This window comes from Spermophilus citellus (genome assembly GCF_964194105.1).
Source record: "Spermophilus citellus genome assembly, chromosome: 1".
Lineage (NCBI taxonomy): Eukaryota > Metazoa > Chordata > Mammalia > Rodentia > Sciuridae > Spermophilus > Spermophilus citellus.
Window position 1 is genome coordinate 43,594,123 of NC_138182.1, and position 13,171 is coordinate 43,607,293.

At 42.8% G+C, this 13,171-nt stretch overlaps 1 protein-coding gene across 7 annotated transcripts in view; it reads left to right on the forward strand.

Annotated features, from left to right (window-relative positions):
- The first annotated feature begins 5,790 nt into the window (after nucleotides 1–5,790).
- The window catches only part of TSC22D1 (TSC22 domain family member 1), a 115,786-nt gene continuing 108,405 nt past the window's right edge, over nucleotides 5,791–13,171 (forward strand). For 3 of the 7 annotated variants that reach the window (XR_014020420.1, XR_014020422.1, XM_081279537.1), the window contains exon 1: nucleotides 6,320–9,450. Coding sequence is in view for 4 of the 7 variants with exons in the window: in XM_081279537.1 (XP_081135663.1) it covers nucleotides 6,527–9,450 (2,924 nt within the window). In the remaining 3 variants the exon portion in view is untranslated. Of the gene's footprint in view, nucleotides 5,925–6,012; nucleotides 6,153–6,319; nucleotides 9,451–13,171 lie in introns of those variants that run through there. The other 4 variants (XR_014020421.1, XM_081279538.1, XM_081279536.1 and 1 more) reach the window with 3 other exon arrangements.

Here is a 13,171-nt window from a genome sequence, read left to right on the forward strand (position 1 = left end):
CAATAACTGCTAATTGCTCAAATAGGAAAGCATTTATCTTGTCCTATACAGATAATATTTCTAACTTAATGTGTGATTAATGCCTTTTTTTTCAAGCATTTGGCATCTGTTTTGATCAGTGAAGGATCTTAATCAAATTACTATTCTATTCATTTACACCCAATTCCTATGTGGCCATGGCAGGGTTTCTAAAATGTATATTCTGTTTGAGAATGTGTTTGCATCACGAAGAAAATGGTGCTCATAAATTCTTTGGAATTTTTGTAGAAAGTTAACTTGGGAGGATGAGTTGGCAGGAACCCAAATTAACATGTTGGAGGTAGCTGTGAAGGAATAACTAGACTGCAGGATTTTCCTCTTGGCCTCACCACTAGCCAAGCTGCAAGACCGTAACCTCTCGTGCCTGACTTTCCTCACTTGTAATGTGGGGCAATGATAGTAACATGGGGCAATGATAGATCCTACTTTACACAGTTGTGTGGAGTCAGTGAGATAAAGCAAAGAATTAAAAGTGATGTGTAGTTTATAGTAGGCATTAAATAAACATTAACTGTCATCAGAGAAATTTGGCGGGCTATTTGAGTATAATCTTTAAATAACTAAAATCAACAAATTATTTTTCAATGTCACTTCCCAATTCCGTTGAAGTTAGAAATTATATTTTTTAAATTGTGAAAAAAATTTATAAATTAACACATTCATAAGTCAGAAGAGACTACAGAATATATGACATGTACCTTGGTTCAGGCAGGAAAGTCTGATCCTCTTTATGTAGAAATGATGCTTGCAAGTAGTGTGTGTATGGCACCATCCCCCTGACATTCAAAACCATTAAAAGAACATTTATTAACTTCAATACATTTTTGAAAAATACTTGTCCTTACAATTCACTTTTTCAGAAAAATTCCCCAACACAGATGCATAGAATCTGAAGAGGATTTACCTGGATTTAGTCATCCACTTTAGTCTTTAACCTCTTTGTGATTACTTACTTCTAAAATGAGAATAATAATTCTTCCTTCCTCAAAGGGTAGAATTAAATGAGCTATTCAAATTTCTGTGCTTTTCCATTTTATAAGCATTAGCTTTTTTGAGGATATAGAATTGTCTAGCTATACAGAAATACATTGAAGTTTTCACAAATGCTGCACAAATTAATCAGTTACAAGCAAAACTGTACTCAGAATTATTATTTTATGATATTTTCAATGGTCAAATCACACACTTCTGGTCTGGGAAATCTGAAATTTTTCTAGAGAACAAATTAATTAATATCATGCTATAATATACTAGTACTTGTGTCCGTTTTCTTCATGTAAAAAATGATTTCTTTTATGTTTATAACTTACATTTAAACATTTGACTCTTTTTAGATAATAAAGTTACAAATAAGCAGAATAATTACTGAAATGGAATGTTGACATTTTCTGCACACTTTTTTCTAATATCAACTTTTGCTGCAACTCACAGCCATTCTGGGTGAAGGTATTTGCTTCCTGCCTTTTGAGGGCATTATTGTCAGAGAATTATTTGGTTTTAAATATTGACCCATTTTGCAGTTCTCACAAATAAGTAAACTGCATTCTAATATTCATTAATTTTTCTATTTTATGGAAGAATACATATTAAATATAGCCAAAAATACAGGCTGGCTTACAATATTGCAACAAGACTTAAGTGAACACTGAAGTACGGTAAATCTTTTCGTTAACAGGAAAGTAATTCAGAGGTACAGCTTCAGAATGAAAACAAGAGTCTTTCAAAAAGCAAAGGAGAGCCAGGCACAGTGGCACACGTCTGGCATCCTAGCTACTAGGGAGGTTAAAGCAGGAAGACAGCAAGTTTGCACCAGGCTGGGCAACTCAGTGAATCCCTACCTCATAAAACAAAAAGAGCTTGGGGATGTAGCTCAAGGATGAGTCCTGTGGGGGTAGGAGGTGAGGGAGGTAAAGGAGAGCTCTAAGCGTACTGTGTTCAAAGGATTTAATGACTTTCTACACATAGTTGTACACATTTAATACTAATGTAAAAAAAATCTGGACCTTTTTAATTAAAAGTTGAAAACTTAATAAAACATGGCTATTCAGAAGCTTTTTGCTTTTTAAATGCATACTAAGCCCTTCTACATCCATGGGTTCCATATATCTGGATTCAAACAAGAATTAAAAATATTCAGAAAGAAATTATATCTATATTCAACTGTTTCAGATCTCATTATTCACCAAATGACACTATATAACAACTATTTACATCTCATTTACAGTATATTAGGTATTATAAGTAATCCTGAGATGATTTAGAGCATATGGGAGGACTTGCATAGGTTATACACAGTACTGCACCATTTTCTATGGGACTTGAGCATCTTTGGATTCTTCCTAATTGAGGAGGGTCTTGGAACCAATGCCCCATGGAAACCGAGGGAGAACTGCATTCGTGTTCCTGTATTGGGGGTTGGCTATAGAAATTAAAGTGAGAGAAGAAGGGGAACAGGGAGAGACAAAGTTTTGAAATTCAGATTTCCCCAATCATAGAATTATTCGTAATTTAGTGGGAACAGATGCAGCCTAAACAGGAGTTTGAAATTGTTAGGGAAGACAAAATTAAATATACTTGAAAAGACCTAATTTCTTGTTTTATGTTATCCTGGAAGGTTTTTTTTTTAAACTTTTCTTTTAAAAGGAATAATAGGCCCCAAGCCTACTCCCTTACCAAAACATCCCCAAATAATAAATACCTTTGGTATTGGTTATGGGAAAAAGTATGCTTCTTAGAGGCGTATCTCAACAACTCCTTTTATTCCTGCAACTTTCAGTAACAACATACATCAGCGGCAAACATATATTTTATATATTTTTTCAGTCATAACAGCAATGATCATGATGAGTATTTAGGTGGCCCAAAGGGTGGAAACTGCTGTTTGGGGTAATTTAAAACTAGGCAACATTTTGAAAGATCAAGAGCATTTTCTTTCACTCTATATTCCATGCATTTTCTTTTTCTTTTATTTTTTTAATCCATTGCATTTTCAATTGGCTAAGATAGTTTCTATTTTTCATTCAGAAACTGTTGAAAAGCATGTCAGATTTGCATTTCAACAAGGGTGGCAGTCATTATCCATGCATATCATTTTCAATACAAGTTGAAAAATTAAAAATATTTATTTTGATAAAATACACAATGCCTTTTTAAAAAAAATATTTATTTTATAATTGGACACAATACCTTTATTTCACTCATTTATTTTTTTACCTGGTGCTTGCCAGACAAGTGCTCTACCGCTGAGCCACAACCCCAGCCCCGCCCCTATGTCTATTATTATTTTAAAAATACATTCATTTACATGTTAATGAAATTATCTCAAGAATTAAAATCTTCTCAAATGTACTTAATTTTTATTACCATACCAATCCAAATATTTGTGAGCACACTTTGTATTTAGCACTGAGCTCAACATTAGCAATTTAAAGTAAAAAAAATACAGGCCTGCCTTTTCCGTTTCCTGGGGGAGACGACAGATAAAGCAACATGTACTAGAGTTTGATACAGGACAGACAATGGACATCTAAGGAGGTATTTCTATTTAAAAGTAAATGGTGACATTTTAAACTTTTTAAACATTTTTAACTTTTTGAGGGATGGAATGAGGGGAAAAGTTCAGAGAAAACCAAAGGTAACATGTTGAATGGACAACTAGAATTCTATCAAAACCCTACAACTTGTTTTTGTGTTAAAAATCTCCCGAACCAGGGTTGGAGATTTACCAAAATCAGAAGTCTCTACCTGTTAAGCATTTAGTTTTACAACAATCTTGATTACTTTTTTTTCCACCTAAGGTCTTTCGGCTTCCTTTGTTTTTAACCCCTGCACAAGAAGTATATTCTCAGTAGTAAGGACTGTTTAGAAAGAGGTAGTGTCAGGGAAACAAATTCCAGTGAATTGCTCCCAATAAAAACTAAAGTTGCTCTAAGTACATGTATGAAGACACGAAATCTACCTTTCGTACAACCGAGATATGAAAAATTTTGCTATATATGTGTAATATGAACTGAAATGCATTCTGCTGTCATATATAACAAATTAGAATAAATTAAAAAAACTGAAGTTGCTTTTGTAGAACTATGCTCAGAACCATATGTTTAGAATTTCAGGTGACATTTTTACTTTTCTAGCCCTAAAAGGCATTCTTCATTTACTATTTCACCTGTGTTGCCACCATGACCAGGTCACCTTGCCTTTTAGGTCAAAGCTGTAGGGCCACAGCTTGAACAAAAAAGCCATCACTGCTTGAGATAAGCTCCACCTGTTGAGGTCAGTCGGTTTACTGAACTAGCCGGCTCCAGGTACCTCCCTCCAGGTACTTATGGGTTGCAACCACTCCCTTTATAGAGAAGAGCCTACCCTGAAGGAGCTAAGGCAGTTAGCTGCAAACATCTGCACCATCTGCTGGCTGCCTCGCCCCTGCCCGTCGAAGGGTGAGGGGACCGCATGGCTGCCATAACTGCATTGCACAAAAGGCAACACCTATCGCTGGGAGCCACCGCCTTTGGTGGGGCCCGGGAGCTCCCGGCGTTGGGGTATTCTCTGAAGGGGCGAGGGCAGCGCCCGCCGGGGGCAAGCCCAGGTGCGGCGACCGGGAGCAGGGCTCCGACACCAGCAAAGGAAGAAAGCCTGACTCATGTCGTGGCAGCGGCGGGGCTCCTGGGAACTAAAACTCGTGATGCTGTTGCTGCGGAGAAAAGCCTCATTAGCCATTCCGCAGGCGGGGGACACCACCCAGGGCGCGCATACTCGAGACCCGCGCTCTGGCAGCCTCGGCGGGCCCCTCCCGTCGCGCCCCCTCCTCGGCCCGCGGGTCGCGCGCGCCGGCCGCGTGTAAGAAAAGAGCGGACACACCTAACCTGAGCGCGCGGCCGCGGCCCCGCACCCTGCCCCACCAGGCAGAATCACAAGGTGCGACCCGGATCCGCTCCCTCGGTGAAGTTCCCCTCCCCCACCGTCCCCGGCGTCGGCGCCTCCGCTAGCCTTCGGCAATTTCCGTGAAAAGATCCAGCGCTCGGCAGGGTCCGAAGACCCGCCGCCTCCTTCCCTGCCGGACCCGGCTTTCTGTCTGAGGCGCCGGAGCGCATGCGCAGACGCCATCTTCCCTTCGTCTCCTCCGCCTGTCCCCTCCCCCCTTCGCCGCCGCTGCCGCCGCCGCCGCCTCTTCGCTGGCGGTCGCTCCTCCTCCTCCTGCGCTCGGGCGCTGGTCCCTCCTCTCCCGAAGCCGCGAGAGGCTGGGGGATACGGTGGAGCTGGAGAAGAGCACTAGTAATAACCACCACAGCCCCCACCCCGCCGGACACCCTCCCTCGGCACCCACCCACTCCCCCGCCCCGTGTGCCGACACCGACCAACCCCACCTCTCGTTCCTTTGAACGGCGTCGGCTGCAGTCGCTGCACCAGCCCGTCTGGCCACCAACGCCGCCGAGAAAGGAGCCGCCGCCGCCGCCCGCGGCCCCCTCCCGTTCGGCCGCGGGAGCAGCAGGGTGACGAGCCGGCCGCGGAGAAGAGGACGAGAGAGGCTCGCACCGTCCGCTCCCGCGCACGTCCCGCCGCCCTCCGGGGAGGCTCGGGCGCCGGCCCCTTCCTCCCCGAGGACGAGTGCCGAGCCGAGGCGCCTGCCCTGAGGGAGGAAAATGCTCGGGCTCCATGGCTGCCAGTGATGGAGCGGTCCCTGGGCTCTCGCTGCCACCGCCGTCGCTGCGCCCCGGCCGTGCTCCGCGAGGACCCGGCGTCTCTGCGCGCCCGCCAGCGCCTCGTTGCTGGGCTCTCCGTACCGGGCGTCCCGCCGCCGCCCCACTCACAGCCGCGCCGCTCCAGCCCCAGCCGCGGCCAGCGTTTTCTCCCGGAGCAGCCGCCGCGAGCCCAGGGGGTTTGAAAGGGTCCGCGGGGCGCGGGGGGAGGGCTGAGCGGGGCCGGCCGGGCCGGAGAGGGAGGTTTGAGCGACACTGAGCTCGGGGCTCGCCGGCGGCAGCGGCGCCGGGGGTGGCGAGAGCAAGGCGACACTCGCTCCACTCTGCCTTCGTGCAGTGTGACCGGGAGGGCTTTGCAGCGGCCGCCGCCGCGGCGGGAGGAGGGGGCTGAGGTGGTTTCGGAGTTGGCCAAAGAAGGTGGGCATTTCTCGCTTTTCTCCCCCCGTCCTCCCCTCCCCTCCCAGGCTCCCCCTCCCTCCTGCCCCGCACCCACGTGAAGCGGAATATAAAGGGGGGTGTGAGACTAGAGGGGAGAGTGAATGGCGGAGGACTGAAGGGGGCCCCCCTTCGGGTCCCCGGCCGCCCTGTTCACCCTCGTTCATCCTCCCTTCCCGAAGCTCGCCCTCGGAGGCAGGAGCGGCCGGCGCTTTCGGCTGAGGAGGAGGAGGAGAAGGAAGAATCGCGCCCGGAGGAGCGTCAGGTCCCGTTTTCTTCTCCGGCGTTTTGAATACAAAGATTACGGTGCAGAAGGAAATTGCACTCGCCTCCTCCGCCCCCCGGTACCCAACACAATGCACCAGCCGCCTGAGTCCACCGCCGCGGCGGCCGCCGCTGCAGACATTAGTGCTAGGAAGATGGCGCACCCGGCAATGTTCCCTCGAAGGGGCAGCGGTAGTGGCAGCGCCTCTGCTCTCAATGCAGCAGGTACCAGCGTTGGTAGTGCTGCCACCACTTCTGAGGATTTTCCGCCTCCGTCGCTGCTCCAGCCGCCGCCTCCTGCAGCATCTTCCACGTCGGGACCACAGCCTCCGCCTCCACAAAGCCTGAACCTCCTTGCTCAGGCTCAGCTGCAGGCACAGCCTCTTGCTCCAGGCGGAACTCAGATGAAAAAGAAAAGTGGCTTCCAGATAACTAGCGTTACTCCAGCTCAGATCTCTGCCAGTATAAGCTCTAACAATAGTATAGCAGAGGACACTGAGAGCTATGACGATCTGGATGAATCGCACACGGAAGATCTCTCTTCTTCCGAAATCCTTGATGTGTCACTTTCCAGGGCTACTGACTTAGGGGAGCCAGAACGCAGCTCCTCAGAAGAGACTCTGAATAACTTCCAGGAAGCTGAGACACCTGGGGCAGTCTCTCCCAACCAGCCCCACCTTCCCCAGCCTCATTTGCCTCACCTTCCACAACAGAATGTTGTGATCAATGGGAATGCTCATCCACACCACCTTCATCACCACCATCATATTCATCATGGGCACCACCTTCACCATGGGCACCATCATCCATCCCATGCTGCTGTGGCCAGTGCATCCATTCCTGGAGGGCCACCCTCAAGCCCAGTGTCCAGAAAACTCTCTACAACTGGAAGCTCTGATGGTGTTATGCCAGTTGCACCAGCTTCTGCTGTATCATCGAGTGGCTCACCTGCATCTGTAATGACTAATATCCGTGCACCAAGTACTACAGGCGGTATAGGTATAAATTCTGTTACTGGCGCTAATACAATGAGTAATGTTAACATTGCTGCTGTGAGTAGTTTCAATCCTAATGTGACAAGCAGCATGCTTGGTAATGCTAATATAAGTGCAAGCAATATTCCTAGTGCTGCTAGTGTAAGTGTTGGGCCTGGTGTTTCCAGTGGTGTTAACGTGAGTATCTTGAGTGGCATGGGCAATGGTACTGTTTCTTCCTCCACTGTTGTTAACAGTGTTCCTAATGCAGCTGCAGGGATGACTGTGGGATTGGCTTCAAGTCAGCAGCAGCAACAACCAACAGTTAACACATCAAGGTTCAGAGTTGTGAAGTTAGATTCCACTTCTGAGCCTTTTAAAAAAGGTAGATGGACTTGCACTGAATTCTATGAAAAAGAAAATGCTGTACCTGCTACAGAAGGCGTGGTGGTAAATAAAGTGGTGGAGACTGTAAAACAAAACCCGACAGAAGTGACTTCTGAGAGGGAGAGCACTAGTGGGAGTTCAGTGAGCAGTAGTGTCAGCACACTGAGTCACTATACAGAGAGTGTGGGCAGTGGAGAGATGGGAGCCCCTGCTGTGGTGGTGCAGCAGCAGCAGCAACAACAACAACAACCACCACCACCACCACCACCACAACCAGCTCTTCAAGGTGTGGCCCTCCAACAGATGGATTTCAGTAGCACTGGTCCACAGAGTATTTCAGCAGTCAGTATACCACAGAGTATTTCTCAGTCACAGATGTCACAAGTACAGTTACAGTCTCAAGAACTGAGCTATCAACAAAAGCAGGGTCTTCAACCAGTACCTCTGCAAGCCACTATCAATGCTGCAACTGGTATCCAGCCATCATCTGTAAATGTGGTTGGTGTAACTTCAGCTTTAGGTCAGCAGCCTTCCATTTCCAGTTTGGCTCAACCCCAACTGCCATATTCTCAGGCGGCTCCTCCAGTGCAAACTCCCCTTCCAGGGGCACCACCCCAGCAGTTACAGTATGGACAACAACAACCAATGGTTTCTACACAAATGGCCCCAGGCCATGTTCAATCAGTGACTCAAAATCCTACTCCAGAATATGTACAGCAGCAGCCAGTTCTTCAAACAGCAATGTCCTCTGGGCAGTCCAGTTCTGCAGGAGTGGGAACAGGAGCAGCAGTGATTCCTGTGGCTCAGCCCCAGGGTATCCAACTGCCAGTCCAGTCCACAGCAGTCCAAGCACAACCTGCAGGGGCATCTGGCCAGCCTGTTAGCCAGGCTCAAACAGCAGTGTCTGCTGTACCTACTGGCACTCAAATTGCAAATATTGGTCAACAGGCAAACATACCTACTGCAGTGCAGCAGCCCTCTACCCAGGTTACACCTTCAGTTATTCAGCAAGGTGCTCCTCCATCTTCACAAGTAGTTCCACCTGCTCAAACTGGGATTATTCATCAGGGAGTTCAAACTAGTGCTTCAAGCCTTCCTCAACAATTGGTTATTGCACCCCAGAGTACCTTGTTAACTGTGCCTCCTCAGCCACAAGGAGTAGAACCAATAGCTCAAGGAGTGGTTTCACAGCAGTTGCCCGCAGTTGGTCCTTTGTCCTCTGCTAGTAGTATTTCTGTTACAAATCAGGTTAGTTCAACTGGTCTTTCTGGAATGCCTTCTGCCCCAACAAACTTGGTTCCATCACAGAATATAGCACAAGCCCCTGCTACCCAAAATGGTAATTTGGTTCAAAGTGTTAGTCAACCTCCCTTGATAGCAACTAATATAAATTTGCCTTTGGCACCACAGATACCACTAAGTTCTACTCAGTTCTCTACACAATCATTAGCTCAGGCAATTGGAAGCCAAATCGAAGATGCCAGGCGCACAGCGGAGCCCTCCTTAGTTGGCTTACCTCAGACTATCAGTGGTGACAGTGGGGGAGTGTCAGCAGTTTCAGATGGGAGTAGCAACAGCCTAGCAGCCTCTGCTTCTCTTTTCCCGTTGAAGGTGCTACCGCTGACGACACCCCTGGTGGATGGCGAGGATGAGAGGTAAGATGCCATATTTCTGCAGATGTTCAACAAACTCGAAATTAATCTATTTGGTAGAAATATGTATGCACAAAATTAATGTAAGGTGTTATATTGTTTTCAGTTTGGGTGAAAATGCATACTCATGGTAAGTTTTATAGAGCAGGAGTGTTATGGAATGATTTCAGAGTGGATAGGAAATAGTAATATATAAATAAAATTCGTCAGAATAGTTAGGTTGAGCATGTATTCACATTAAAAATAGATTTTGGGGCACCAAGTGGTTTTTATTATTTATAAAATGCTTTTTAGAAGATTAATTATGAAAAAAAAGGCTAAATTCTGTTAACCCACATAATTATTCTTTTGAGTCACTAAAATCCTTGTGATCATCTCTTTGGTGTTACCACATTTGTTCTCCCTTACTAGGCAGCCCTTTTTCAGTTCCACAGTGTGGATCTTAGACTGTGAGAGATACTGTTACCTGCTTTTCCTAGTCAGACACTGTAGGAAAGATGACCTAATCTGGGTTATATAGATTGTCCACATACTGTAATTGACCAGCTTTTGTAAACTTAATGGTCACTTTATCAGAACAGAAAAGTAATGGGAATCTTAAGTGTTTTTTTGGAGGAGGAAGGCATACACTCTCAAAATAACTCAATTTATCTTTTATGATAGTATGCTGTACATTTTTCCTTTTGCAAGTAGATCAAGGGGGTAGCCATTTTAAAGAATAAGTCTTGCAGGATTGAATTTATGCAGACATGAAAATAAGATGTTCTACTAATATCCACCTGTTCCATTACCAAAAATTAAAATGCACAAAACCTAAAATACATTATTAAACCAGTATTTTTTTGATTAGATTAGAAATAATGTGCTAGTAACACGTAATAAAATTTTATCTGAAGCTCACTGGCTGGAAAATTCATGAAGTCTTTCATATTTCTACAGTGCTTTAAGACCTACTTGTTTTTTTTTTTTTTTTAAAGGAATGTTCTTTTCACAAATATGTCAGTCTGTGACTAACCTTGATCCAAATATCATAAGAGTTATGAAAAGACTATTTATTTTCACTGGAATTTTGAGTAAGCATGCAAGATATTTAATTATTTTAGTATTAGTTGGAGGGTTTTGAGATTGCAATTCCATCAAACCAGTTGAAGCATTTATATTTCTATACATTTATTTGTGGGGTTCACTTTGGGACAGTCAAGAAAAAGAAAAAAAAGGCCCAATGTTTGAGGTTTTCTTTTTTTAGTTGTTTAAAAAAGTTGTAAAGACATGGTTAATTGAAACAAATTAAAAATCTTATCTTTCAAGATTTTTTCTTCTAATAGTCATATAATTAAAATCTTGTTATTAACCAAATGTATTCTGCATCTTTGTACTTTAAAAGATAGGTATTTCCTTAATAGTTCTCTTATAGTTATTGTTTAATCTTCAGTTTTATCTTTATCATTCTGATTCTCATCATAATTTTAATTTAAAGATTTACCCCAATTATTAATGTTCGATAGATAAAAAGGATGTGATCTAGGCGAAGCTCCTATAGAAACAGGTATTTTGTATACATGCTAAATTTATAGAAATGAAAGACAACCACACATTATGATTTCAAACCTGCTATAATTTTGTTAATTCCCCTTTTTGATCTCCTGCCTTGACTTTCTTGTCTTTCCCTACTGTTCATAGGGCAATGATAGGGATTTCCAAAACCTGATGTTCCACAACAAGTCAAAGGATGCTGCTTTAAACTAGTTTTTCCCCCCTCTGGGGATACAGTCCTGGTTTAAAATATGAGCACAAAATTATTTGCTAGATGTTAACTGAGATATAGATTAATTAGGGACATATTATGTAAAAAAGTTTGGAATAGTAGAAAGAGACAAGAAATGTGATGAAATATTGGCCTAAAGTAACAAGTTGTTTTCAGAATGTACTCATTTTGAATTTACTATGTATTTGAACTTTTGTTAGTTTATCTAAGTTGAGTCATCAAAACTGGAAAACTTGTTTCACAGATATCCTTCAAATTCTATAAAATCAGTGTTTCACCTTTAAAAACCTATAAGGTCAGACAGGATTTTATAAAAGTGTGTGTGTGTGTGTGTGTGTGTGTGTGTGTGTGTGTGTGTGTATGTGTATGCATATGCCTTTTTTATTATGTCATTCCAGATAATTTTTTTATTGCTATAGTTTGGAAAAACGTGTTATTTTATTTAAATTTGCTCTGGGAAGAGGATTTGTGTCACTTGCGTGTTTTAGCTTTGTCACCTTTAGTCAGTCATGGGAAAAAGGGTACATTATCATTTTAGTATTATAATGCTAATTATAAATTTTTGGTAGTAGAACAAATGAGAGTGGTTATTCTCTAATCATCTTTTGTAATAATACCCTAACATTTAGATGTTAAAATGTTCAGTAGACATGTGGAAAGTGTTTTTAGTTGGCTACTGTAAGATTTTAGAAAAATCAATCAAGGCATTAAGATTATGTATCTTTCTTTTTTTTTTTTTTTTTGTACTGGGGATTGAATGCAGGGTCATTCTACCACTGAGCTATATCCCTGTCCCTTTTTATTTTTTATTTTGAGACAGGATCTCACTAAGTTGTTGAGGCTGGCCTCAGACTTGGGATCCTTCTGCCTCAGACTCCCCAAGTCACTGGGATTACACGCTTGTACAAATGCCTGATCTTCAAAAAGTCACTCTCATTGCAAAGATCTTGACCTCTCTTAGCTTTTAATGTGAACCATTCTCTTTACAAGAATGGGAAAATGTAGTTATTTCGATCTGATATATAGTATTTTGTGTTTTGTGATTTGTTATATAGCCTCTTATGTGAAATTGGTCAAACTACTGTTCAACTCAGATATTTTCTCTGAAGGATTCTTTCCCCAGGAGATGTTGTTTCCTTAGCACTTTTTAATGTTCCTCTATTTAAGCCCTGTATACATTCGATTATAATTGTTTACCAGTCTTTCCCATAAGAGTAGTTCCTTAAGGGCAGGTACTAAATATTTCTTGAACAAATTAATGAGCAGACCTTTCTCTGCTTTTCCAATCGTGATATAAAGTTTATATTGTCATCTTAAGCACACTGTTAGAGATGTAGGTGCATAATAATTTATGCAGAATGGATTAAAATAAATAAAATGACTCCCTAACTTCTTCATTGTTCCTTGAGGTGAATTGATGTATATTTTCTAAATATAGTACTCAATTTATAGTAGGTCTTCAAATATTTATTAAAAAGGAATGAATCTTTTCTTACCTATAACATGTATTTTGCCTACATAGCATCAGTTAAAACCCTTTGTTTAAAGTTTTTTTTAAAAGATATATATGTGCAGTTGAAACAAATAGTTTACATGGTTATCCAAAATAAATAAATGAAAGAGCTTCTGCTCGCTTACTTCCCCAATTTCCTTTCCTAGAAGCACTTTTACCTCTTTTAGATTACTGTGATATTACCTTCTACTCTCTAATATGCTTGTTTAGTAGATAGCAACATAGCTTGATGGTTAGGAGCATGGAGACTCCAGAATTAGACCTTCTAAGTTTGATCCTTCCCCTGTCATTGACTAGTTTTATATAACTTGGGGTCTCTTAAACTCTGTGTGCCTCAGTTTTCTCATTTTGTAAAGTAGTATGTCTCAGAGTTGTTATAAGAATTAAATGAATTTGGAAAACCCTTAGAATTTTTTCTGACTTTCAATGACCTAAATGAGTGTTTG